The 27,646-nt window shown below is 38.4% G+C and overlaps 1 protein-coding gene across 1 annotated transcript in view; it reads left to right on the forward strand.

Moving 5' to 3' along the window:
• LOC149183915 (oxysterol-binding protein-related protein 1B-like) overlaps positions 1-27,646 on the forward strand; it is a 298,066-nt gene that overhangs the window by 96,970 nt on the left and 173,450 nt on the right. Inside the window, exon 3 of the mRNA XM_089417310.1 lies at positions 10,217-10,573. Within this exon, the coding sequence (XP_089273436.1) occupies positions 10,217-10,573 (357 nt within the window). The remainder of the gene's footprint in view (positions 1-10,216; positions 10,574-27,646) is intronic.

Below are 27,646 nucleotides of genomic sequence, written 5' to 3' on the forward strand. Positions count from 1 at the left end.
TAATCAGAATTAATTAAGTCAAGGTGAGAATTCTCTAGAAACTCACACTGATCGATTCAGAAATGATCTGAGCCATTGATTAAGATTTAATCTTGGCTGTTGGAGTCCCAACAGGAAGATATAAGAAGGGATCAATTGTAGGAATTTATAGGGTAAGTTCCTCAGACAGTACACCAAAGGACACCACTCACAAAAAGATCACAGATCAATACACCAGTATTGTTGACGTGGTTAAAACCTTCATAGAGGGAAACAGTCCACGACTTGAGCGAACACGGCCACTTCAGGCAATTTATTAATAAAATAATGAAAATTTACATAAGCTTCTCTCATGAATGGTTACCCTACAAATGACCCTCCATGCTCTTTAAATAGAGATCATGGACCAATCGGGTGTTAAGCCACAAATCAAGTGTCGGTAATACTGAAGAGAGAATGAACCGTCGGATCACTACATATCATGACCGTCGGATTGTAAGTTACAAAAGTACATAGTAAAGAAACACACTTTACCTAACTCTACACTAGACCAAGTTATACTTAACTATTTCCTATGTGTCAGAATATCCTAACATCACCCCTTAAGAACAACTTGGGATAGGATTGATGGATGTACAAATATGACACAATAGGAGAAGGAAGGAGGCATTAGAGCCTATCCCCACTTAGTGACAACTTCTTGAACTCCAACCATAAATCGAAGTTTAGTAAACTTCGCCTTTGTGAGAGCCTTAGTAAAGATGTCTGCAATTTGATCATTTGTTGAACAATATTGCACTTCAAGAACATGGTCATGAATGAGCTTTCTGATGAAGTGCATGCGCAGTTCAATGTGTTTGTTGTGCTGATGTTGGATTGGATCTTTGCATAGTTGAATTGCACTTTGATTATCACACTAAAGTGTAGTTGGATGCTGCTGCTGAAAGCCAAACTCTGATAGGATCTGACGAAGCCACAACGCTTCCTTACTAGCTTCTATGGCACCACAATACTCTGCTTCTGCTGAAGAAAGAGAAATGGAACTTTGTTTCTTGCAAGCCCATGTAATAGGTCCTGAACCAAGAGTGAACACATAACCTGTAGTAGACTTTTGATCATCAGGGTCACCAGCTTAATCGGAATCAGTGAAACCAACCAATAGAGGAGATGCTTCGGCACTGTAATGAATCCCAAACTGAACTGTATCTCGAACATAATGAAGTATTCTTTTAGCTGCTTTCCAATGAATTTCATGTGGGTTTTGCATAAACTGAGCAATAAGGCCAACAACAAAGGAAAGGTCAGGACGAGTATGGGTCAGATACAAAAGTTTTCTTACAAGTTGACGGTATAAGGTAGCATCAACTTCAGGTGAGGTACAAGTGACTGAAAGTTTGGCTTCAGACTGAAAGGGAGAAGGGGATGGCTTACAGTCTTCCATGTGAAAATGGCATAGAAGATCACAGGCATACTCGGATTGGGAAAGGGAAATACCTTCCTTGGATTGCAAAACTTGAGGACCAAGAAAATAATGCAAGTGTCCTAAGTCTGTCATTTCAAACTTCTTTTTAAGGTTGGACTTCACATGGTTTATAAGGTTGGGATTACTACCAGTAAGGATAAGATCATCAACATAAAGAACAAGAATGATAAGGGACTTTCCCTCTTTCTTGGTGTAGACAGTGTTGTCAGAATGACACTTAGAAAAGCCAGTTTCTAAAAGAAAGCTATCCATTTTGGCATACCAAGCTCGAGGGGCTTGCTTGAGACCATAAAGGGATTTCTTAAGCCGACATACAAGGCTGGAGTCTATTTGTATAAAGCCAGTAGGTTGTTCCATATAGATATTTTCATGCAAGTCCCCATGCAAGAAGGCAGATTTAACATCCATCTGATGGACTTCCCATTTGAAAGAGGCAGCAAGGGAAAGAACAAGGCGGATAGAGTTCATTTTGGCAACAAGGGAGAAGGTTTTAGTATAGTCAATGCCTTATACATATGAAAAACCCTTAGAAACAAGACGAGCTTTATGTTTATGAACTTTTCCATCTGGTCCATACTTGGTTCTGTAAACCCATTTGCATCTAACAAGTTTTCGTCCCTTTGGTAGAGGAACAAGATCCCATGTATCATTTGCCAATAATGAATGATATTCTTCATTCATAGTTGCGTCCCAATCTAGATGGCCTGAAGCTTCTGCAAAAGTGTCAGGATCATAATTAGCTAAAGCTTGAGCCAGTAAAGAAGAGACTCTATTGAACTGAGAACGTGTACGTCGCTGATCTATAGGATCACTGGCAAGAGCACCTGCTGCATCCTAAGTAGCACGGACCCATTTTGGAAGCTGAGGAGCTGAAGGAGGATCCTGAGAAGGTGGGGGAGGATTGTCATCCTCGCTGTCATCATCTGAAGAAGAAATATTTTCAGAAGTAGAAGGGATAGAGAGAGATGGCACATCCACCGAACTAGGCTCGTAGGCTGATATATTTTCAAAAAACTTTACATCTCTTCTAATGATAACATTTTTGGACTTAAGTGGAATAAGTCTGTATCCTTTGACATCTTCAGAATATCCAACAAAAATACAATTTTCACTCTTAGGTTCTAAAGCTTTATGTTTCTCCTTTGGAATATGGGCCCATGCTTCACTTCCAAAAACACAAAAGTGACTTACATCTGGTTTAATTGAGCTCCATGCTTCTTCTGGAGTGATATTCTTTAAAACCTTTGTAGGAGTGTGATTTATTATGTAATTTGCACAGTTAATTGCTTCTGCCCAAAAATTAAGACTAAGTCCTTTAGATTGAAGCATACAATTAGCCATTTCCTTTAAGGTGCGATTCTTCTTTTCAGCTACACCATTTTGTTATGGAGTATATGGAACAATATGTTGCATTTCAATTCCATTCTCAGTGTGAAAGTTGATGAATTTGTTGTTAACATATTCTCCGCCATTATCAAATCTTAGCTTAAGAATTTGATGTCCAGATTGTTTTTCAACAAAGGCCAAGAACATGTTAAATATTTCACTCTTGAGTTTTAAGAAGTATACCCAAGTGCGTCTGGAGAAATCATCAATGAAAGTTAAGAAATACTTGTAGCCAGAGAATGAAACAACTGGAAGTGGACCACATAAATCACTATGCACAAGCTATAAAGGGGTTGAGGCGTGCCAATAGGTATGTTTTTCAAAACTATCTCGATGATGTTTTTTGAGTACACATCCGGAACAAACACCATCTCTGCAAGATACCATTGGAAGACCTGCCACCATATTTTCTTTAGATAGATTCTGAAGGGAGCGATAGTTTAAGTGACCAAATCGCTCATGCCAAAGTTTGCTCACTTCATCATTATGAGCAACAAATACTGAGGGAAGATTTGATGACTCAAAGTTGTTAAACTTATACAACCTTGTAGAATCATCAGCAGTGCCAGTAGCTAAAATTTGTCTAGGATCTCTTAGGTCCTTAATTACAACATTGTGAAGTGAAAATTCAACGATTGTACCTTCACCTGAATGAGTTATTTGATATACAGATAGAAGGTTGCAGGATAAGGTTGGAACACATAATACATCATTAAATTGACCATTGTCTATATGAACAGTTCCAGTCCCTATAACACTAAGAGATCTATTATCACCAACATATATATTTTTGGTGTTACAATCATTTAAAGAAGAAAACATGGCTTTGTTTTTGGCCAAGTGATAAGAAGCTCCAGAATCAATGAGCCACTCATGAGAATTAGAAGAAGAAGATACATTTAGCGCATATCCAGACCGAGATGTTTGACAACCACATGCAGAAAGTGCTATTCCTGAAGATAAAGTTGAAGTTGAAGGGTGCTCCAAATGGATGTTATGCTTCTTCATTGTTGCTTCCAAGGCTTCCATCTTCTTAAAGCATTTGGATTCTAAGTGGCCATCTCGATTACAAAAGTGGCAATGTCTATCAGTCTTCTTCCCTTTGTTTTTATTTGCCTTATCATTTTGTTGAAATGTTTTTCATTTTGAGGTTGAAATTGCTTAGGACCCTTGTTTGATTTAGGATTATTCTTTTTAGGATATGACTTCTGAGGATTCTTTGAATTTGGTTGCTGCTGGGCGGCTAAGGCTTCCTTAAAAGAGTTTCCAAGATTAAGAAGACCAAGGTGTAAGAGTTTTTCTTGTTCTCTTATTAAAGAATCACAAAAGGAATCAAAGGAAGGGGACTTGTAGTCTTGTCCTTGAGAAATGAAGGCTTCTCTTGTAGAATGGAAGGTGGAAACAAACACAGAGTAGGCTGGTCCCAACTTAGTAAGAGTGGAATAGATAAGGTTACCATCTTCTTTCTTAACCTTAACACCTTCCAAGAGAAGTCTAAGGGTCTTGAACTTGGACAAGAAATCTTCAATGGAAGAAAAATTATTTTGGTCTAATGTAAGCAACTCATTTTCGAGTTGATGGACTTTAAGTTCATTTTTAATTCCAAAAACTTTAGTGATTTGCTTCATTGCTTCATTAGGAGTATCAAGTTCTACGATATGGAATCTAAGGTCTGGAGAAATAGACATCCCTATTAACCCACGTGCTTGATCTTGTCTATTTTCCCACTTGGCTGCCTTGTATGTCTATTATCCCTATCAACCCACGTGCTTGATCTTCTCTATCTTGATCTTTCGGTTTGGTTTTTTGGCCTGAGGCTATTCTGTAAAGACATTTACTTCTAAGTAAATCCACAATGTAGGACCACCATTGGAAGTAGTTGGTGCTGTCAAGAATAACTTAGCATGGACTTTCCATTTTAATAGAAACTGAAGCTATAGATGCTGAAATTAAGTGTTCCAATGGAAAGATCTCGAAAAATTAGGCTGATTAAAAGAAAACGGCTCTGAAAACGGCTTCCAGTTGAAGAAGTTATGGCTTTTTGAAGAAAAGTTGTTGAAGATGCCGACGAAGTGTGGGAATGTGCGGAAATGAATGATAATGTTATATTTAAAAAAAATCCGCCCTCTTTCCAAACTTAATCTAATTAGCTCAACAAAGAAAAAGACTTGAACTCAATACCTCTATTCTCATAAATAACTCTGGACCAAGTGAGCTAGTTTAAAAGGTTAGTAATTTTTGGAAAAGAGGAAGTTTTTTTTTTTTTTGGTCACCGAAGCTTTGGAGTGTGTGCTTACTTGAGAAAGCTCTTTTTTCCTTACAAAACAAAAAACACAAACCCCAACACAAACATACAAAAAAAACAAACCTTATGGTGTTAGGTTAGCTTTAGCCGGAAACTATATATTTCCTTCAATGTTTTTGATTTTCCGAGATCATATTAAGGGGCGACGGAAAAAAGCATACGCATGAGAAAAATCCTTCCTTTTTGTTTCTGACTTGCCCAGATCGCACAGAGTCACGGGGCAAAGAGCATACGCAGAAATGAAAGGTATAAATCCAGTAATAAAAATATATAAAGAGTTAAATAAACCGAAATAAACAGAGAGAAAATAACTAAAAATTGCAAATAAACATTGTATACCTCCAGATCTTAAAAATGACGTAGCTAGGGCTACCGGAAACCTTTTTGCGTGAAATGAAAGGGGTTCCTCACTGGAACAGATGCTCCTAACACAATAGAGCAGTCCTCTCGGCCTGAAAGCAGTCAGAAACAGTAGATCTAGGAAACGACAGTCGGATGCAGTTCTACTGGCTTCAGATTTGGATCACCAACGGATGCGGCCCTCAACTTGGCTCTGATACCATGTAGGAATTTACAGGGTAAGTTCCTCAGACAGAACACCAAAGGACATCGCTCACAAACAGATCACAGATCAATACACCAGTATTGTTGATGTGGTTAAAACCCTCAAAGAGGGAAACAGTCTACGGCCTGAGCCAACGCGGCCACTTCAGGCAATTTATTAATAAAAGAATGAAAATTTACATAAGCTTCTCTCATGAACGGTTACCCTACGAATGACCCTCCATGCTTTTTAAACAGAGATCATGGACCAATTGGGTGTTAAGCCACGGATCAAGTGTCGGTAATTGAAAGTGAATCTTGCATCACTTTCAATTTTGTTGCTACCATTACTTTCATAAATCTAATTTCAACCATTATGAATTTTATTCTCAAGAACTACTTCACTTTGGTTGCTTATGGGCAAGTCGAAAGTGAATCTCTGTTGTATGCTAATCAAATTGAAGTTTTACACAAGAATATTAAGTGGATATTAGCATACATCATCTAGGGACACCCGCAGAGACTGCAAAACACTAGTCCGAACAAAGAGACTTTCAACTGTGACAAGTTTGACATTCTAAAAGTGTCATGCTAGTTTCTCAATACATATTTGCGTGATAATACTTCCCCAACCAAAGGCTATTGATTTGGGGTAGCATCGGATGTGCTCTAGCCATGAAAGTTGGTGGAGAGGCTAAAGCACATGAGATCTCCAAGACCCAGAAATGGTTTGGGAAAATTCCACCCGGTTAGAGAGATATTAAAATAATTAATATTTTTAATGGGTTTCTAAGTCTAAACTTAGGAAAATAAAAATATTAATGGGTATTAATATAAAACTGGGTGAGAAGGTTCTAAATGACATGAATCAAGCCAAATCCAATCTTAGCCATTGATTAGAGATTTAATTTCGGCCGTTGAAGGCTCAACAAAAAAAGTATAAGAGGAGGCTCGAGGGTTAGTTGGAGAGACACCAAGTTGATCAGTCAGTTTGATTTTCTGGACCGGGGTTTGCTGAGAGAAATCGAACAAGTGATCTGAGTTGCAGCGAGGGGCAGTGAGTGCATAGCAGAGAGGCAAAGATAGTGCCGAAGGATCAACGCAAAGTCAAAGGAGGCTACATAGAGCCAACAAGAGCCATGCAGAAGGCCAGAGGGATTGTGAAAAGTCTACCAGGGCCTACGTGAGTAACGCAAAGGGCCAAAGAGCCTGTGCAGAGCATCAGAAGGCTAACACAGAGCCTCAGAGAGGCGTTGGAGAGGTTTTTGTGGAGCAAACTTGCCGAATATATGCTTCTGAAGAGAGGTATTAATGCCAAATTGATTTCTCTGCCGGGTGAGCCAATTTGGCGCCCATTTGTACTCATGAAAGCTGCTTAATAATAAAACCCTCAGAACTGCTGCACCGGTTTTCCCAAGTTGGGTTTTTTCGGGGACAATTGTCCAAAAATAACGGTGTCCCTTGTGTGTTTCTTTATTCTTTCAGTGGATGATCTGTAGATGGATGATACTGTACTTGTGTTTATTTTCAGTATTTATATGGTTAAATAACTTGTTAAGTAATTAAACAAGTAGGTGAAATAAACCAGATAGTGCAGGAAGAATTTCTAACGGGTTAGACTTAGAAATTTCAACATAGACCTCCATCAAATGATTTATAAAAACCTGAACTAAGTCTTGTCTAGGGAAGTGCACCCAATCTACACACAGAGGCTGCCTGGAATAGAGAGCCTCCCTCCTAGGATAATGCACCCTAATTCAAATCTGGAAACATACTATAACACAGTGCTTCATCTAAATTTAGAGAAGCATTTAACTAAAGAATATTGTTACACCTCATATTGTACGAGTTCCTCATTGCAATTTTCATCACATTGATGGAGATTTGCAGCTGGTATCTTGCAGCATTTGGATCGATTTGTGAGATACATATGCATGGATTCCCTCTTCTTCTATAAAAGCAAGAGGGAACTCCACTGATAGTCATTCAGTTTTGGTTTTGAGCTAGTGATTAGTGAGGAGAGACAGCATTTGAGCTAGTATATTGTAATTCTTCTTTCAGATTTATAGAAGACATGTGATTGTGAGCCACAAGCTTTTCATGGTTGCTGTAATAACTTCCAGGTTAGTGTTTTATGCAGGATTAGTACAATGCTATTCGCTGTTCTCGTTTATCTAAGCATGCAGTCTCTAAAGTTACGAACACAGGTGGCTGGAATGTCCACTCAAAATGTTGGGAACATTTCAAACCTATACATCGTTTAAACTTTAATTCCAGAAAAACCCTCCAATTATGTACACAGAGACCAGTTATTTTTAGTGTTAACAGTCTGCCGTTTTGAGGAGTTTTAGGCAGTTTTCGCGGTTCCAGCATACAGATTGATTCATAGTAGTGCAAATCTGCTTGTCATCTATTGATAATTTCAGCATATCATCTTTTTCATATTTTCAAGATCTACATGTCAGAAAAGGTTGATTAAACATAGGTTGTCAGGGGACACATTTATTGCCTAGTGCTGAAATTGCATTTCTCAACACTAAAAACCTTGAACTACTATTGTGGGGCAGGCCCAATAACACAATAGATGTTTGACAATCCTTGCGATAAAAAGCTAACGTGTTCACTTGGTTTTGCAAAATTCATGTGTTCCAAAAGTTTAAATATGACCTTTCACCCATCTTCATAGCACCAACTCCACAACAAACTTTTTACTGCCTTGATGTTTTGTTCCACATGAATTTCCTGTGCCTTCTTTGTACAAAATTCTGTGCCCACTGCTTGCATGCGCTGGCGGCAATCCTACAATGCCATGACGTTGGCTTTTCTATCACCTAGAAAATAACACCAGAATTTCCCTTATATTGGCACGTTCCAAAACAGCGGTAATTGTAATTTCTTGAGAAGACGTTCAATTTAAAACTACGACAACTCCGTTCATAAATTTATTTTGTGGATCTTTGCACCAATGCCTGCTGGAAGGATCAAGACTGCCACAACTGTATTCGGAATTTTACTTTTGAACTGCCGCCTGTATTTTTGCTGCTCAATAACGGATTTTATTTTACCGTTTCCTAGGAAATGCCTGTCACCTGCTTCAGTTGTCGCAGGTAAGCAAGCCTACCTTGTTGCTGCTGTCAGATACTTACGTGTTGCTATTGTCTGAGCAAATTTGTTCAGATCGTCACATGCACATAATTTTTCGTCATTAATTTGGCTGCCATTTATGTCTATCTCTTCTTTCCATCAAATTCTGACACTTCTGAACAGATTTCTTTTAGAATCACCATGCCAAAATCTATACAAGCGAGCCAATTCAACCGCCAAATCGTCAAGAGGGAGAGTCATTAGACCAACTGGGAAAGTTGTCATCCTGCCTTGAAACTTGCGGAGTGCTTTTTTTTGTCGCTTTGTTGATGTGTGTTCTCAGCCTATCTAAACTACCGCAGCTTTATATTTTTGTCGCTATATTAATCTTACTCTCTCTTGTTCTTCGTTACTCTGGGCATCAGTTTTGTAGATTAGCCGCCATACAACTGCTATGGCTGCACAACCTGTCTTGCCTTGTCATAGGTGTTGACGCCATTGTGTCAAATTTATATGCTTCCTTAGATCTGCAAATTATTAATGTTGATGCCTTAACTCTGCTGGATCAATTTGGCTCTCTGCCCATCCACCAACTGGTTCCCTTTTACGTTGTAAATTTGATTTTATTCTCAAAGGTGTAAAGATTAGAGAAATTAGATTCCATTAATTTTAAATTGTAAATCAAAGAAATTAATAAAATTCGAACTTATCTTTTTGTGTCTGATGGCCCATCAATCCTTTACAGGTTTTAAATGCAATCCATGCCTCTTTTGCCAACATCTGTTCGCTCTGTTGCTTGTTTGCTGGCTGGTTGTCACCTTTAATTTGCCCAGACAAAACTCCACCCCTTGCTGTAGCTCTGATACCGTAAGATTTAATAACAGGCTCAGCCTGAGATAGCCTACCTAATTACATTGAATACATGTATCATTCTCTTACCTATTTCGTCCTACATTACAATCCTTTATAAAACCTAAACAGGGTTAGGGAGGCCTAACAAACCAACTAACCTTAACATTAGTTATTATCATTATCTTTAAAGTTGTATTGCATTAATAGCATGTTATTACCATCATGGTCGCTTATACATTATATATTAACATTAACCGTAATGTTGGTATATTAAGATTAAGATTGGAGCTCTGTTTTAATATTTCGATGACAAACGCTTATTTCAGAAATGGCCAGTGAGATATGATTGATCTCAAATTACTCTTAACAAGAATCCAAGAATCATATTTATGCTTGAACCATCCAACTTTTAGATATCACCATGTCTGTTGGCATGAAACCTAGTATTATTTGTTCTGATAGGATAATATATTAATTGCCCTTGCATATATGTTTTTCAGTTACAATTATGCCATTCATTAATGATAATGGTTGGAAAGATATTGTATTCAAAAGATGCTAATTCTGTATATCAATTTTGTCAGGTCTCCTCTGTCCGAGAGAGTAAGTCAGATGATAAAAGGTTCTCAATTTTCACTGGTACAAAGACACTACATTTGCGGACAGAATCTAGAGAGGACCGAGCTGCATGGGTAGAAGCATTGTTAGCTTCAAAAGACTTTTTTCCTCGCATCTTGACAAGAAGCCTTCTAGTACCGATTGAAGATATCCAGATTTCAACAGAGAATCTCAGACATCGCCTATTGCAAGAAGGGGTGAATGAAGTAGTAGTCAAGGATTGTGAGCAGATCATGCTGTCTGAATTTTTTGAGTTGCAAAAACAACTAAATATTCTACAACAGAAACAATTTTATCTAATGGACACATTGAGGCAATTAGAGGTGAAGAGCATTCATCTAATGAGCTTTTGTTTTGTTCCTGTTATGTCAAATGATCTACGTTGAAGATTGCTTTCCTTCACCCATCTGTTGTCTGAAATCACTGATTTGTTTTTTCGTCATATAATAAATACAATTTCTTACATTATAATTAAAATTATTATCCAATCGTTAGGTTTAAGATTTCTTATTTTAAAAGAAATAGTGAATCGTATGTGTTGATGCCCTCATTTTCACTTTAACTAATCAAGTTTGGATACATTATGTATTTTAATCTTTTCCATCTCTTTGCTTACACTAATTGGCATCAAGCCCTCTAGATTTCTTTTAGTTGAAATCCGTTCTTCATTTCCATCCAACAAAACCTACGCATGTTTCCTTGTCGACTTTCAGAAAAAAATCAATAAACTACATTGTTAGTTCCATCCAATTCTATCTGCTCTTCTGTATTTGTCTCTTACCCTTCGTCCTTCTATCCTTATATTCTGCTGTCTCTCTATTCTTATTAGGTATTCCCACATAGCTTGCCATCCAACATCCCCTTTGCATTTTGTTCTCACTTTTGTTATTAGCATTTCTATATATTATAGACATACAAATCCACCTTTAGTTGTTATCCCCTTTTATCATTGTATTCTGGTCATTGCTTCCCATCAACTCTTACTCTTGATAATGGTTATCTTTTCCTCTGAAGTCGCATCCTTCATTCTACAATGTTGGTCATTCTCATACTAGGATGTATTCTCCATTCTGCATTCAATGTTTTCGTAGTTTTTCCCATGTCACTATTTGTTGCATCTATCCTTAGTTGTAAAAACATCTCAATTTTCCTCGACACCCATGTTTTTATCATTCTCCATCTAAATTCTTACTATTTAGCATGTTTCTTTCCTTAACAATTGTTGATTTTGGGTAGCATCGGATGTGCTTTAGATTCGAAATTTTGTGGAGGGGCTAGAACACATGAGATCTCCAAGACCCATAAATTGTTTGGAGAAATTCCACCTGGATGAGGAGTTATTAAAATAATTAATATTTTTAATGGGTTCCTAAGTCTAAACTTAGGAAAATAAAAATATTAATGGGTATTAATAAAGATATGGGTGAGAAGCTTCTAAGAGACGATGATCAAGTCTGTTTTAATCTTAGCTGTTGATTAGAGACTTAATCTCGACCGTTGATTCATCAACAGGAAAAGTATAAGAGAAGACTTGAGAGTCAGTTGGAGATACACCTGGCAAATACTCAATACCCCGAGGGAAATTGATTCTCAAGGAGGAGTTTGGTTTCAAAGGGAGAGTTGCAGGGTGGAGGAAGAGGAGGGCATCAACAACAGTCAGTGACTGAGGAGGAGGTGACATAGGGCATTCAAGAGACAGCGCTGAGGGAAGAGTAGGCAGGAAGCACCATTGGAGACGCAGTCCTCACGCAGGCTGATGCAGAGTGACGCAGAGGTGGGTGAAGGGTCTCCAGGGTGTCAGAACTTCTCCAGGAGGAGGAGAAACTTTGTCTTAGGTGTTTTCTCTCAGAAGTGTCTCAGTTTCTCTGTGAAATAATTCCTTGTAAAGCGATTGTTGCTGAAGATTAATAAAACCCTCATCTGCTGCACCGGTTTTCCCACATTGGGTTTTTCTGGGGACAATTGTCCAAAAACAACTGTGTTGATGTGATTGCTTCTTGTGCTTGTATATCACTGTTATTTTCTCTATGTAATTATGTGATAACTGCAGTAGAATTTATTTTAATGTTTACTGAAGGGTTTTTCGTAAATAACTTATTGTGAGAAATAAGTGGGTGAAATAAATCAGTTACTGCAGTAGAATTTCGTATTAGAAATTTTCACATGGTATCAGAGCAGAGATCGGGCAACAGGATAGAAGAATTTGCTATGAGTCAGGAGCATGATGTCGAGGCATCAACCCAGAGGGACTCACGCAGATCTCCAGAGAAAGAAGAGAGCACGAAGAACATGGATCATGATTATTCTATGTTAGCTTCCAGACTGGAAGAAGAAGTCACTTGCCTAGCAAGTTCTGCCTCCTCTGAGGTTTGGTATATAGATAGTGGAGCTTCCTGGCATATGACAGGAATACGAAAATGTTTTTCAAATTATTAGGAAGAAAGGATGAATTTTCAGATCACCATGGGAAATAAGGCAAAGTGTACCCCTGTTGGAGGAGGTACTGTAGTCTTTCAAACAGAAGCAGGGGATCGACTTTGGGCAACCAATGTGCTGCATGTGCCAGGATTAGGGATGAACTTACTCTCTGTATCTCAGCTTCAAAACAAGGGCTATGGCGTTTTCTTCATCAAGGAGAAAGTATATGTCAAACACCCAAGTTGGAAAAAGAAGGCCCAGATTGGAATCAAAAGTAACAGGCTGTATAGATTACAGCTAGAATCTCCAATGGCACTAATAGGCAGCAGTGGGGATAAAGATTTGAATGAACTATGGCACAGGAGGATGGGACACTTACACCATGGGGCTCTAAGAATTCTCAGGAAAACAATATCAGGAGTTCCAGAATTAAGTACCAAATGAGATGATGTATGTAGAGGATGCGCACTAGGAAAGTACGCCAAGGCAACATTTTCCAGAAGCAACAATAGGGATTGATACACTTAGATATCTACGGACCCATGTCCACAAAAGCTCTTAGTTGTGCTGAATATTTCGTTACCTTCATTGATGACCATTCCAGAAAGACTTGGATCTACTTTTTAAAAACCAAGGATGAGGATTTTGGTTGATTCAAAGAGTTCAAGGCTCTAGTTGAGAATCTTACAGGAAAGAAGATAAAGATATTGCGCTCAAACAATGGTGGAGAATACATCGACAAGGACTTCATTGATTTTCACGCAAGGGAAGGCATCAGAAGATAGTGGACAACCCCCTATAATTCAGAGCAAAATGGAGTAGCAGAAAGGAAGAACCGAACTATTGTTGAAGCAACCAAGGCAATGTTGTATGACCAGAATATGCCCAAGTTTCTATGAGCAGAAGCATGCAACACGACAATGTATATCTAGAACAGGCTCCTCACAGGGCATTAGGTAAGATTACTCTGGAGAGTGTCTTCACCGGTATGAAGCTTGAGGTGAGTCATTTCAGGATATTTGGGAGTTTGGCATATTGCCATGTACCCGAAGAAAAGAGGAAGAAATTGGATCAAACTACAGAGAAAGGATATCTTGTAGGATATAGCGAGAATGCTAAGCATATAGAGTCTATCTTTCGGGGAATAGGAAGATCGTAATTCGACGGGATGTAAAGTTCATGGAGGACAAAGCTTTCAGAAAATCCCGAGAAATGCCTTCCGAAGAGCAGTCAAAGGATGATCCGTTAGTCCAGCCACTTTGACCAGCAGAAACTAGCGCTAGTATTTCTCCTAAAGGCAAAAATCCAGAGGTGGAGCCTCAAGAAGAGGAGGAACTAATAGATATACCCACTACTAGTGGTAGAACGAGTCGAGAACTTCGACAGGTACTACGAGATGCCGAGGATTTTGTCGCGGCGCCCAAAAACAAGAAAAGGGAGCGTAGACAACCAGACAAATACCAAGCCTTGGTAGCTCAAGTTGGAGAACCGTCTAGTTTTCAGGAGGCCGTTCAGCATCAAGTATGGGTTGATGCTATGGTGGAGGAATACAGTTCCATAATGGTCAATGACGCTTGGGAGATGGTGCTCTCTTTAGCAGAACGTGTGGAAATCTCCAAAGAAATGGAGATATACAAGATGGCAGGTGGCACATTTAGCTTTGAAATGACTGTGGTTGATAGGAAGACTAAAATGGCAGGTAAGATTTAGTTTGTTTCAAATTTCATTGTCTCTTTTAGTTCATAACTTCATACTTTGCTTCAACTTTCAAATTTCATTTTTTTTTCTTATGTTTATCTTATTTGTTGTAGATGCATGGTGGAGAAGCTATGGTGGAAAAATACCCAATCTCCAAAGGCTTGCCATTCAAGTGCTTAGCCAAACATGTAGCTCCTCCGAATGCGAGTGCAACTGGAGTGTATTTAAAAAAATACACACCAAGAAGCGCAACAGGTTAAAACTTAAAATTGTAGGAATTTACAGGGTAAGTTCCTCATATAGAACACCAAAGGACACCGCTCACAAATAGATCACAGATCAATACACCAGTAATTTGACGTGGTTAAAACACTCAAAGAGGGAAATAGTCCATGGGCTGAGCCAACGTGGCCACTTCAGGCAATATATTAATAAAAAGAATGAAAATTTACATAAGCTTCTCTCATGAACGGTTACCCTACAAATGACCCTCCATGCTCTTTAAATAGAGATCATGGACTAATCGGGTGTTAAGCCACGGATCAAGTGTCGGTAATACCGAGGAGAGAATGAACCATCGGATCACTACATATCGTGACCGTCGGATTGTAAGTTACAAAATGTACATAGTAAAGAAACACACTTTACCTAACTCTATACTAGACCAAGTTATACTTAACTATTTCCTATGTGTCAGAATATCCTAACATCCCCCCTTAAGAACAACTTGGGATAGGATTGAAGGATTTACAAATATGACACAATAGGAGAAGGAAGGAGGCGCTAGAGCCTATCCCCCCTTAGTGACAACTTCCTGAACTCCAACCATAAATCGAAGTTTAGTAAACTTCGCCTCTGTGAGAGCCTTTGTAAAGATGTCTGCAACTTGATCATCTGTTGAACAATATTGCACTTAAAGAACATGGTCATGAATGAGCTTTTTGATGAAGTGCATGTGCAATTCAATGTGTTTGCTGCGCTGATGTTGGAATGGATCTTTGCATAGTTGAATGGCACTTTGATTATCACACCAAAGTGTAGTCGGATGTTGCTGCTGAGAGCCAAACTCTGACAGGATCTGATGAAGCCACAAGGCTTCCTTACTAGCTTCTACGGCACCACGATACTCTGCTTCTGCTGAAGAAAGAGAAATGGCACCTTGTTTCTTGCAAGCCCATGTAATAGGTCCTGAACCAAGAGTGAACACATAACCTGCAGTAGACTTCCGATCATCAGGGTCACCAGCCCAATCGGAATCAGTGAAACCAACCAATAGAGGAGATGCTTCGGCACTGTAATGCATCCCAAACTGAACTGTACCTCGAACATAACGAAGTATTCTTTTAGCTGCTTTCCATGACTTTCATGTGGGTTTTGCATAAACTGAGCAACAAGGCCAAAAACAAAGGAAAGGTCAAGACGAGTATGGGTTAGATACAAAAGTTTTCCCACAAGTTGACGGTATAAGGTAGCATCAACTTCAGGAGAAGTACAAGTGACTGAAAGTTTGACTCCAGACTGAAAGGGAGAAGGGGCTAGCTTACAGTCTTCCATGTGATAATGGCGTAGAATATCACAAGCATACTTGGACTGGGAAAGGGAAATACCTTCCTTGGATTGCAAGACTTGAAGACCAAGAAAATAACGTAAGTGTCCTAAGTCTGTCATTTCAAACTTCCTTTTAAGGCTAGACTTCACATGGTTTATAAGGTTGGGATCACTACCAGTCAGGATAAGATCATCAACATAAAGAACAAGAATGATAAGAGACTTGTCCACTTTCTTGGTGTAGACAGTATTGTCAGAATGACACCTAGAAAAGCCATTTTCTAAAAGAAAGTTATCCATTTTGGCATACCAAGCTCGAGGAGCTTGCTTGAGACCATAAAGGGATTTCTTAAGCCGACATACAAGGCTGGAGTCTGTTTGTATACAGCCAATAGGTTGTTCCATATAGATTTATTCATGCAAGTCCTCATGCAAGAAGACAGATTTAACATCCATCTGATGGACTTCCCATTCGAAAGAGGCAGCAAGGGAAAGAACAAGGCGGATAGAGTTCATTTTGGCAACAGGGGAGAAGGTTTCAGTGTAGTCAATGCCTTCAACTTGTGAAAAACCCTTAGCAACAAGACGAGCTTTATGTTTATCAACTTTCCCATCTGGTCCATACTTGGTTCTGTAAACCCATTTGCATCTAACAAGTTTTCGTCCCTTTGGTAGAGGAACAAGATCCCATGTATCATTTGCCAATAATGAATGATATTCTTCATTCATAGCTGCTTCCCACTCTGGATGGCCTGAAGCTTCTGCAAAGGTGTCAGGGTCATAATTCACTGAAGCTTGAGCCAGTAAAGAAAAGGCTCTATCAAACTGAGAACGTGTACGTCGCTGATCTGTAGGATCACCGACAAGATCACCTGCTGCATCCCGAGTACCATGGACCCATTTTGGAAGCTGAGGAGCTGAAGGAGGATCCTGAGAAGGTGGGGGAGGATTTTCATCCTCGCTTTCATCATCTAAAGAAGAAATATTTTCAAAAGTAGAAGAGATAGGGAGAGATGGCACATCCGTCGAACTAGGCTCGTAGGCCGATATATTTTCAGCAAACTTTACATCTCTTCTAATTATAACATTTTTGGACTTAAGTGGAATAAATCTATATCCTTTGACATCTTCAGGATATCCAACGAAAATACATTTTTCACTCTTAGGTTCTAAAGCTTTATGTTTCTCATCTGGAATATGGGCCCATGCTTCATTACCAAAAACACGAAAGTGACTTACATCTGGTTTAATTGAGCTCCATGCTTCTTCTGGAGTGATATTCTTTAAAACCTTAGTAGGAGTGCGATTTATTATGTAATTTGCACAGTTAATTACTTCTGCCCAAAAATTAAGACCAAGTCCTTTAGATTGAAGCATACAATTAGCCATTTTCTTTAAGGTGCGATTCTTCCTTTCAGCTACACCATTTTGTTGTGGAGTATATGGAACTGTATGTTGCATTTGATTTCCATTCTCAGTGCAAAAGTTGATGAATTTGTTGTTAACATATTCTCCGCCATTATCAGATCTTAGCTTAAGAATTTGATGTCCAGATTGTTTTTCAACAAAGGCCTTAAAGGCCAAGAACATGTTAAATACTTCACTCTTGAGTTTTAAGAAGTATACCCAAGTGCGTCTGGAGAAATCATCAATGAAAGTTAAGAAATACTTGTAGCCAGAGAATGAAACAACTGGAAATGGACCACATAAATCACTATGCACAAGCTGTAAAGGGGCTGAGGCGTGCCAAGAGGCACGTTTTTCAAAACTATCCCGATGATGTTTTCCGAGTACACATCGGAACAAACACCATCTCTGCAAGATACCATTGGAAGACCTGTCACCATATTTTCTTTACATAGATTCTGAAGGGAGCAATAGTTTAAGTGACCAAATCGCTCATGCCAAAGTTTGCTCACTTCATCGTTATGAGCAACAAATACCGAGGGAAGATTTGATGACCCAAAGTTGTGAAACTTATACAACCTTGTAGAATCATCAGCAATGCCAGTAGCTAAAATCTGTCTAGGATCTCTTAGGTCCTTAATTACAACATCGTGAGGTGAAAATTCAACGATTTTACCTTCACCTGAATGAGTTATCTGATATACAGATAGAAGGTTGAATGATAAGGTTGGAACACATAATACATCATTAAATTGACCATTGTCTATATGAACAGTTCCAGTCCCTACAACACTAAGAGATCTATCATCACCAACATATATATTTTTGGTGTTACAATCATTTAAAGAAGAAAACATGGCTTTGTTTTTGGCCATGTGATAAGAAGCTCCAGAATCAATGAGCCACTCATGAGAATGAGAAGAAGAAGATACATTTAGTGCATAGCCAGATCGAGATGCTTGACAACCACATGCAGAAAGTGCTATTCCTGAAGATGAAGTTGAAGTTGAAGAGTGCTCCAAATGGATGTTATGCTTCTTCATTGCTGCTTCCAAGGCTTCCATCTTCTTAAAGCATTTGGATTCTAAGTGGCCATCTCGATTATAAAAGTTGCAATGTCTATCAGTCTTCTTCCCTTTGTTTTTATTTGTCTTATCATTTTGTTGAAATGATTTTTCATTTTGAGGCTGAAATTGCTTAGGACCCTTGTTTGGTTTAGGACCATTCCTTTTAGGATACAACTTCTTAGGATTCTTTGAATTTGGTTGCTGCTGGGCGGCTAACGCTTTCTTAGAAGAGTTTCCAAGATGAAGAAGACCAAGGTGTAAGAGTTTTTCTTGTTATCTTATTAAAGAATCACAAAAGGAATCAAAGGAAGGGGACTTGTAGGCTTGTCCTTGAGAAACGAAGGCTTCTCTTGTAGAATGGAAGGTGGAAACAAACACAGAATAGGCTGGTCCCAACTTAGTAAGAATGGAATAGATAAGGTTACTGTCTTCTTTCTTAACCTTAACACCTTCCAAGAGAAGTCTAAGGGTCTTGAACTTGGACAAAAAATCTTCAATGCAAGAAAAATTATTGGGGTCCAATGTAAGCAACTCATTTTCGAGTTGATGGGCTTTAAGTTCATTTTTAATTCCAAAAACTTTAGTGATCTGTTTCATTGCTTCCTCAGGAGTATCAAGTTCTGCAATATGGAATCTAAGATCTGGAGAAATAGACATCCCTATCAACCCTCGTGCTTGATCTTGCCTATTTTCCCATTTAGCTGCCTTATCTTCATCTTTCAGTTTGGTTTCTTGGCCTGAGGCTATTCTGTAGAGACCTTTACTTCTAAGTAAATCCACAATGTAGGACTACCATTAGAAGTAGTTGGTGCTGTCAAGAATAACTTGGCATGGACTTTCTATTTTAACAGAAATTGAAGCTATATATATTGAAACTAAGTGTTCCAATGGAAAGATCTCGAAAAATTAGGCTGGTTTAAAAAAAACGGCTTCCGGATGAAGAAGTTATGGCTTTTTGAAGAAAAGTTGATGAAGATGCTGACAAAGTGCGGGAATTTGCGGAAATGAATGATAATGTTAAAAAAAATCCGCCCCCTTTCCGAACTTAATCTAATTAGCTCAACAAAATGAAGACTTGAACTCAAGACCTCTACTCTCATAAAGTAGATTTGGACCAAGGGAGCTAAACTAAAAGTTTAGTAATTTTTGGAAAAGAGGAAGGGGTTTTTTTTTTTTTTAGTCGCTGAAGCTTTGTGCTACGTGCTTACTTTGAGAAAGCTCTTTTTCCCTACCAAACAAAAAACACAAAACCCAACACGGACATACAAAAAAAAAACGAACCTCACGGCTCGAAGTTAGCTTTAGCCGGAAACTAAATATTTTCCTCAATGTTTCTGATTTTCCGAGATCACACTAAGGCGCAGCGGAAAAGAGCATACGCATGAGAAAAATCCTTCCTTTCTGTTTCTGATTTGCCCAGATCGCACAGAGTCGCGGGGCAAAGAGCATACGTAGAAATGAAAGGTATAGATCCGGTAATAAAAAAAACAAAAAGCTAAATAAACCGAAACCGAAATAAACAGAGAGAAAATAACTGTAAACTGCAAATAAACACTATATACCTCTAGATCTTAAAAATGACGTAGCTAGGGCTACCGGAAACCTTTTTGCGAGAAACGAAAGGGGTTCCTCACTGGAACAGATGCTCCCAACACAATAGAGCAGTTATCTCAACCCGAAAGTAGTCAGAAACAGTAGATCTAAGAAACGACAGTCGGATGTAGTTCTACCAGCTTCAGATTTGGATCACCAATGGACGCGGCCCTCAAATAGCTCTGATACCATGTAGGAATTTACAGGGTAAGTTCCTCAGACAGAACACCAAAGGACACCGCTCACAAACAGATCATAGATCAATACACCAGTATTTTTGACGTGGTTAAAACCCTCAAAGAGGGAAACAGTCGACGGCCTGAGCCAACGCGGCCACTTCAGGCAATATATTAATAAAAAGAATGAAAATTTACATAAGCTTCTCTCATGAACGGTTACCCTACAAATGACCCTCCATGCTCTTTAAATAGAGATCATGGACCAATTGGGTGTTAAGCCACAGATCAAGTGTCGCTAATACCGAGGGGAGAATGAACCGTCGGATCACTACATATCGTGATCGTCAGATTGTAAGTTACAAAATGTACATAGTAAAGAAACACACTTTACCTAACTCTATACTAGACCAAGTTATACTTAACTATTTCCTATGTGTCGAAATATCCTAACAAAAATGTTTCAAATTTCCAATTAATTTTTTGAATTCATTAAATAATATTTTTTATAATTATTATTTTATTATTTATAATTTATTAATTTATGACCATTGTACAGGTTGTAGTCCCAACCACTGTTTTAAGAATTGGCCAGCTCGGAACTGATTCGGCCGAGTTGGTTCGAGTCAAGCCTTCACCGGGTTGACTCGGCCATCAAATCGGTTTGGCCGGTCAGGCTATTACTGAGTCGACTGAGTTGTCTAACAACTTGGCCGGCTCGTCAGAAACCTTGCTGGCTTGGCCGAGTCTGAGCCTACTCGGTCGGCTCGGTAACAGTGGCCTGAAAACTAAAAAAAACAATGATTTTTTTTACTTGCTTTTTGGTGAAGAGATTTGTGTTAAAAGTTGGTGGACACATGAATTCCACATTAGCTGACTGTTTTCATAGGTTGTTTACTTGTTCACTCGGCTTCCTGTGGCATGAATCGTTTAGTGCTTGAAAATAGAAAGTGATGAGTCTGGCGCTGGCAATTTGATAGGATCTAATGTTGTGAACTTTTTGCCAAGAACATGAAATCTCCTGTAAGAATGGAGCAAGACATCTGTTGCCTTCATTGTATAAAATTCCTCAAGGAACAATGTGAATTTCTAAGTAAACAATGATACTATCTAAGAACCATGTAATAAAGAGGGCACATGAAATTGAAATGCTGATCAGACATAGTTAGAATGTTTATAGGTGCAATTCTCTCTTGGAAGATGGCAGTTTATCTTTATACATATTACAAAGTTGATGGGAACAAACTTGAAGTTGCCCCAAGGGATCCTAAAACTAGAGAATAGCCACAAAATATTCTATGGGGTGTAGATGGGTCTGTCATGACTGCATGTAGATGTGGATGCAGAAGTTTTGGCGTTAGGGATCCTATATCTTGATTTGTGTCACATACAAATTGCTTTTGTAGTTTCTCATGAATACATCTATTAACATCCATCTTGGTGAGATGGTCTAAGATGATTGATGAGTGTACAAGATTAAAAATGAGTTACAAACTATGAAGCATGTAGGTATGCTACCAGTGGTTGATCTAGATGATTTTGGCTCCTCTAGCAGTAGCCACTAGCCAGTAGTACTAGTCATAGTTTACTTTTGTTGTAGAGGCCATTTCTAGCCTCCTTGGTTATGTGTTTTTGTTTTGATCTCTATATCATTATCATGTATGTATTGGACAGTGCACTGGGTGCCACTTTGATATAATGGATATATTCATGAGCCTACTTTGATCATATGTTGTCTTCTATCTATATTCTAATGCTGTGTGTTTGGAAACATGAATGAAAATTTTTAAAATTATGTTTTTTTATAAAAAAAATATTTAATGTATTTTTTACAACGATCGAGTCATTGAAATCGAGCCGGCTGAGTCGATACCGAGTCGGAGTTTTAAAACATTGGTCCCAACGACTTACTGACATGGTCTACGTCTACTACAATCTGGGCGAGGCAACTTGAAAGGACACCTGATGTGGAGGCCATCTCATTGGATGGGATTGACACCATTGATGTATGGAGGGTTGAGGCCGAGAGGCCTATCATGGAATCGGCCGTTGATTGGTTAGAGCAGAAGGTAGTGGAGGGGGTAGAGGAGGAGGAGGAGGAGGCGACACGACCTACCCAAGCTACCCTTGTCAGCAATAGAGGATGTGGTCTACCTCCTATAGCTCCTATTTCTTCGACTTCTAGAGCACAACAAAGTACATTGTCAACTCCACCGCCATCTATATCTAGAGGGAATGTTGTTGCATTTTTTCGCAAGAGGGGTAGAGGAAATCAATAGTATTAGTTATTTTGTTCATTTTATGGTATATGACATTATGGCTCATGATATGTGATACATTATTATATTTTTTGTTGATATTTTGAGGCTGAGTTGGGACTCAGGAATTAGTATTCAGGACATGATTCACTGTTATGTGTGATGTAGCACTAGAAATGATATTACACATCTTATATATTAGTTATTTTATCATATTTATGTGTCAATGCATTTATTTTATGTTGTAGATGCTTTAGATATTAAAAAAAATGAAAAAAAAATGAAAAAAATGAAAAAAATGAATAATTTTGTATTTGCTGATTTTTCGCCGATTTTTACCCATTTTTTCCTGATTTTCCCAATCTTTTTTGATTTCGGACCATCGCCAATTTAACCCTGATCACAATGTTCGCAACACTGATCAAATCTCTGTCAAAGCCCATCTTTCAAACCCAACAACTGTCCAAGAACATGCTCTAATACCACTGTAAGATACCCCACTGAGATGGCTCAAAATTTTCCCCGAAAACTTCTGTGTTTTGAATGTGTGTTCAGTGGCACATTTCGTCAAATAGTTAAATGGTATGCATCTCTGTTTTTCCTTTTTTAAATGACCATATAATGCCAAAATATGTGCTTATGAAAATACTTCAGAACAATGGTATAATATTCATATTAACTCAGCAAGCATTAACTTCATGGATAACAATAGGGATAGCCAATATATCAACATTCTCCACTAAAATACATATTCAGAAATTTCACATCAATCTTCAAGAGTTTACAGCCATGACATCACTTGACAAATGATACACTAGACTAAGAGAACACTGGAACCTGATATGTATGCTGCCCTACAACTCAGAGTCTGCTCCAGCAATAGATATCCAACACCTCAGTCTATGTAATGGACAACTTCAGCAAGGTATTCGACCCACTTCCAGCAAGGATTTGACTTCCCCAACAAGTAGTCGGCCTCTATGCATTACTGTGAATGGGTATATCAACTCATCCAGCAAGAAAGCAAGGAAATATTGGTCCACTTTAGCACTTTTACACTTCAACACTTGAGCAATAAACCAAGCCCCAACACTCTGATCATTTCCAGCAGCTCCCACAGGGATAAACAAAGGAACATGTCCCCTTTTTGAGCACACTTTTCCCAGCAAACAGAGGTATTTGTACACAGCCAGCAAAGGTAAAACTCGACCTTGGTTCAACAGATAAATTGATCCCCTTTTAATGCAGACTTCGACCCAACAAGTGAGGAAGGTTATTCAACCCACTTGAAAAAGGAAACTTGTGCTACAGGGGTCCCAAAACTTGACCTTCCTTTCTCTTTCAAACTCAGCCTTTATTTTAGTGAACTCATCCAGCAAAATGGGGGGGAAACTTGACCTCTCTTCAACAGTAACCTTGGCTCCAGATTTGTCTTCAAATTTCCACCTGTAAGAAGATATATAGAACACACAAAATCAGAAGATAAAATCAACTGAGAACACCTTTACCTGCATTATTTTCCGCAAATCTTCTTCTTTAGTGAAACACAATGGCGAATTCTAAGTGATTCCGCTCTTTGAACCAATTAAGGTGTATAGTTTCAACACCTAATTTTACAATGGCAGCTAGGGTTCCTCAAACCCTAAGCTTTTCTCCAAAAGCTTTCCAAAAATCATTTTTTCTTAATTGGAAAATGATAAAATGAGGAGAGACTTGTCACTTTTCCCGTTTTATAACTTTATGGCCACTTTTACCACCATTTCATATTTTTTAATTTTATAAAGTCACTTTAAGAACTTTTCACCTTATATATTGAAGGTGACTTTTCATTAGCCTAGGAGATGACCCATTTTTCACCTCTTTATCATTTATAATGTTTTTCCTAGGTGAATCATGTTCCCTTAGTTAAATTCCCCCACCTGGCCTTAGTCTAGGGGAACTTATTAGGTGATCGAAACCTTGTCTTATGCCTCCTAAGCGGTTGGGTAAAATTTTCTCCTATGGGGTCACCCACTATTGTCGGGTAACAAATCCTATTTATTTCAATGGATGCCATATCCCTTTTGGTAATTTGTGAAGCAATACATTGACTGAAAACAAAAATAGGAGGGTGGTTGTGAACTCTTAATAGACCATGGGTAGGCTGCCTTGGGAATATTACTAGATATAATGAATTTTCAAACTACCATGGCTACCAGATCTAGTGCTTTTGTTTATCATCTGATGAAGCTATTATAGAAATTGCATATTTGCAAGATATTGATGTTAGAAGTGGTGAATCTAGGGAAGGTGACGGAGGTGAGGTGTTATGAAACCAGTTCACAAAAAGATAGAAAAGATAGATCAACGCCTTAGAATTCAGCCTCTTCGAGGGGGCAACCTTCTTTACATTACACAAATGAATGATTCTTTGATGATTCAAATGACAAAACCTCCTTTCTATATATAGGAGTCTAAGGAGTCACAATATAACCCAACCGACCTAACAATAATAATATAAAGACACAAAAATAACAATAGAGGGATTATATGGGGCACAGTAATAACAATATGGGGACAATAGGGGCACAACAATATTAATAAGGGATACAACTACAATAGTAATGGGGTAATCACTAGTATTATAGGGACCTAACATGCCCCTCTACTTCAAAAAAGTGTTGTCCTGAACGCTTGAGTAGTTCTGGATGCTTCTGTATAAAATTATCATCCTCCCATGTGGAATCTTCAGCGGATAAGTTCTTCCACTTGATGAGATACTCCGAAATTGATCGATTTCGTAGCTGTCGAGTTCTTGTTTCTATGACTGCTTCTGGTTCCAATATAATTTTTCCTTCCTCGTCAAGTTCTGGCAATATTGTTTGAACTAGGAGCTTGTCGCCTATAATCTTCTTTAAACATGAAACATGGAAAACTGGGTGCACTCGAGAAGCTGCAAGAAGCTCCAATTTGTATGCCATAGTACCAATCTTTTGCAACACTTTGTACAGACCATAATACTTTGGTGATAATTTATTATCCTTCTTAGCTTGCTTGAGGGACATTTGTTTATATGGTTGTAGCCGTAGGAATACCCAATCACCTACATCAAAACTTCTTTCGTTGCGATGTTGATCTGCCTGTTGTTTCATTCTATTTTGCGTCAACATGAGGTTATCCTTTAAGAGTTGGAGGACTTGTTGTTGATGCTTGATGTGATGTTCCACTGCTTGAACCTTATAATTTTCTCTTAAATATGATGTGATGGATGGTGGCTGATATCCATAAAGTGCCATAAATGGGTTCAATTTTGTTGCTGTATGGAAGGAAGTGTTATACCACCATTCAGCCAGAGGCAACCATTTGACCCATTGTGTCTGTTTATCAGATACAAAGCAACGAAGATATCCTTCCAAACATTTGTTTACTATCTCAGTTTGCCCATCAGATTGAGGATGATAAGATGAGCTATGAGCTAACTGAGTACCGAGACAAGAAAATAATTCTATCCAAAAATTTCCAGTGAAAATGGGATCTCTGTCACTTACAATAATCTTTGGGTTTCCATGTAGCTTTTGAATTGTTTCCATAAATGCAGTAGAAACTGTACTGGCTTTAAATGGATGTGATAATGCACAAAAATGTGCATACTTGGTAAGTCTCTCAACTACCACCATGATGACACTCTTTCCCTCAGACTTGGGTAAACCTGTGATGAAATCCATTGAAACCTTCTCCCAACGTTGGCTTGGAATGGATAAAGGTTGTAATAGACCCAGGGTCTTAATTGTTTCAACTTTATTTTGTTGGCAAACCAAACATTCCGCCACAAATTTTGAATATCTGATTTAAGGCCATCCCAAAAAAATTCCTTCTTAACCCTGTGGTAAGTTTTTAAAAATCCTGAGTGCCCTCTTATGGGAGAAGTGTGCAATTCCATAAGAATCTTTTGTTTGAGTTGGGAATTCTTACAGAGGTATAAGCGATCTTTGTACCATAACGAATCATTTTGCCAGCTAAATGTATCAGATGTACTGGAATCTTGTTGTAACTTTCGAATAAGTGCCCACACTTCTTTATCATTCTTCCATTCCTCCCTTGCTTCGTTTATCCAATCTGGTTGGATAATAGAAATGGCGCACAACAATGCTTCCACATCCTCATCCTTTCTTGAGAGTGCATCTGCCACCACATTTTGCTTCCCTTTTTTGTAGATGATTTCAAAGTCATAACTCAACATCTTTGTGACCCACTTTTGTTGCTCTTCAGAGGATAATCTTTGTTCTAAAAAGTATTTAAGACTATCATGATCCGTTTTTACCTTGAAGTGTCTTCCATTAGGTAGGGTCGCCATTTCTTAAGTGCATGTAGTATTGCCAACATTTCCTTCTCATAAATAGCTTTGTGTAAAATCTTTCTCTTGATTGGACGACTTTCAAAAGCAATGGGTCTTTCATCTTGCATTAAAACAATACCAATTCCATTTTCTGAAGCATCACATTCCACAATAAAGGTTTTTGTGAAGTTCGGTGTAGCTAAGACTGGTGCTTGGCACATTGCCTCTTTAAGATGTTCGAAGGCCTTTGTTGCTTCTGGAGTCCATGAAAATGCATCTTTCTTCAATAATGTTGTTAGAGGTGCTGCTATTCTCCCATAATTTTTAACAAACTTGCGATAATACCCTGTCAACGCGAGAAATCCTCGCAGATGCTTTATGGATGTGGGGATTTTCCATTCCTTAATGGCTTTAATTTTGCTAGGGTCTACCTTAACTCCTTCATGAGATACAATATGACCCAGATATTCCACCTCTTGTACTCCAAAGAAACATTTGGATCTTTTTGCATATAATTGTTTCTCCTCCAATAGTTGTAGCGCCCTGTCAACATGTTTAACATGATCCTTCCAAGACTTGCTGTAGATTAGTATATCATCAAAAAATACTAACACAAATTTTCTAAGGGTGGGTTTGAAAATGGAATTCATCAAACCTTGAAATGTAGAAGGTGCATTGGTAAGGCCAAAAGGCATGACCAAAAATTCATAATGACCCTCATGAGTTCTAAATGCTGTTTTCGAAATGTCTTCAGTCTTCATTCTGATTTGATGATATCCTGAACGAAGATTCAACTTGGTGAAGTAAATTGATCCATGCAATTCATCCAGTAATTCATCAATGACAGGAATGGGAAACTTATCTTTAATAGTGAGCTTGTTGAGCTCCCTATAATCTGGACACATGCGACATGATC

Source organism: Pinus tabuliformis, chromosome 3_2, assembly GCF_031772625.1.
Source record: "Pinus tabuliformis cultivar Carrire ecotype Pingquan chromosome 3_2, CPIR1, whole genome shotgun sequence".
NCBI lineage: Eukaryota > Viridiplantae > Streptophyta > Pinopsida > Pinales > Pinaceae > Pinus > Pinus tabuliformis.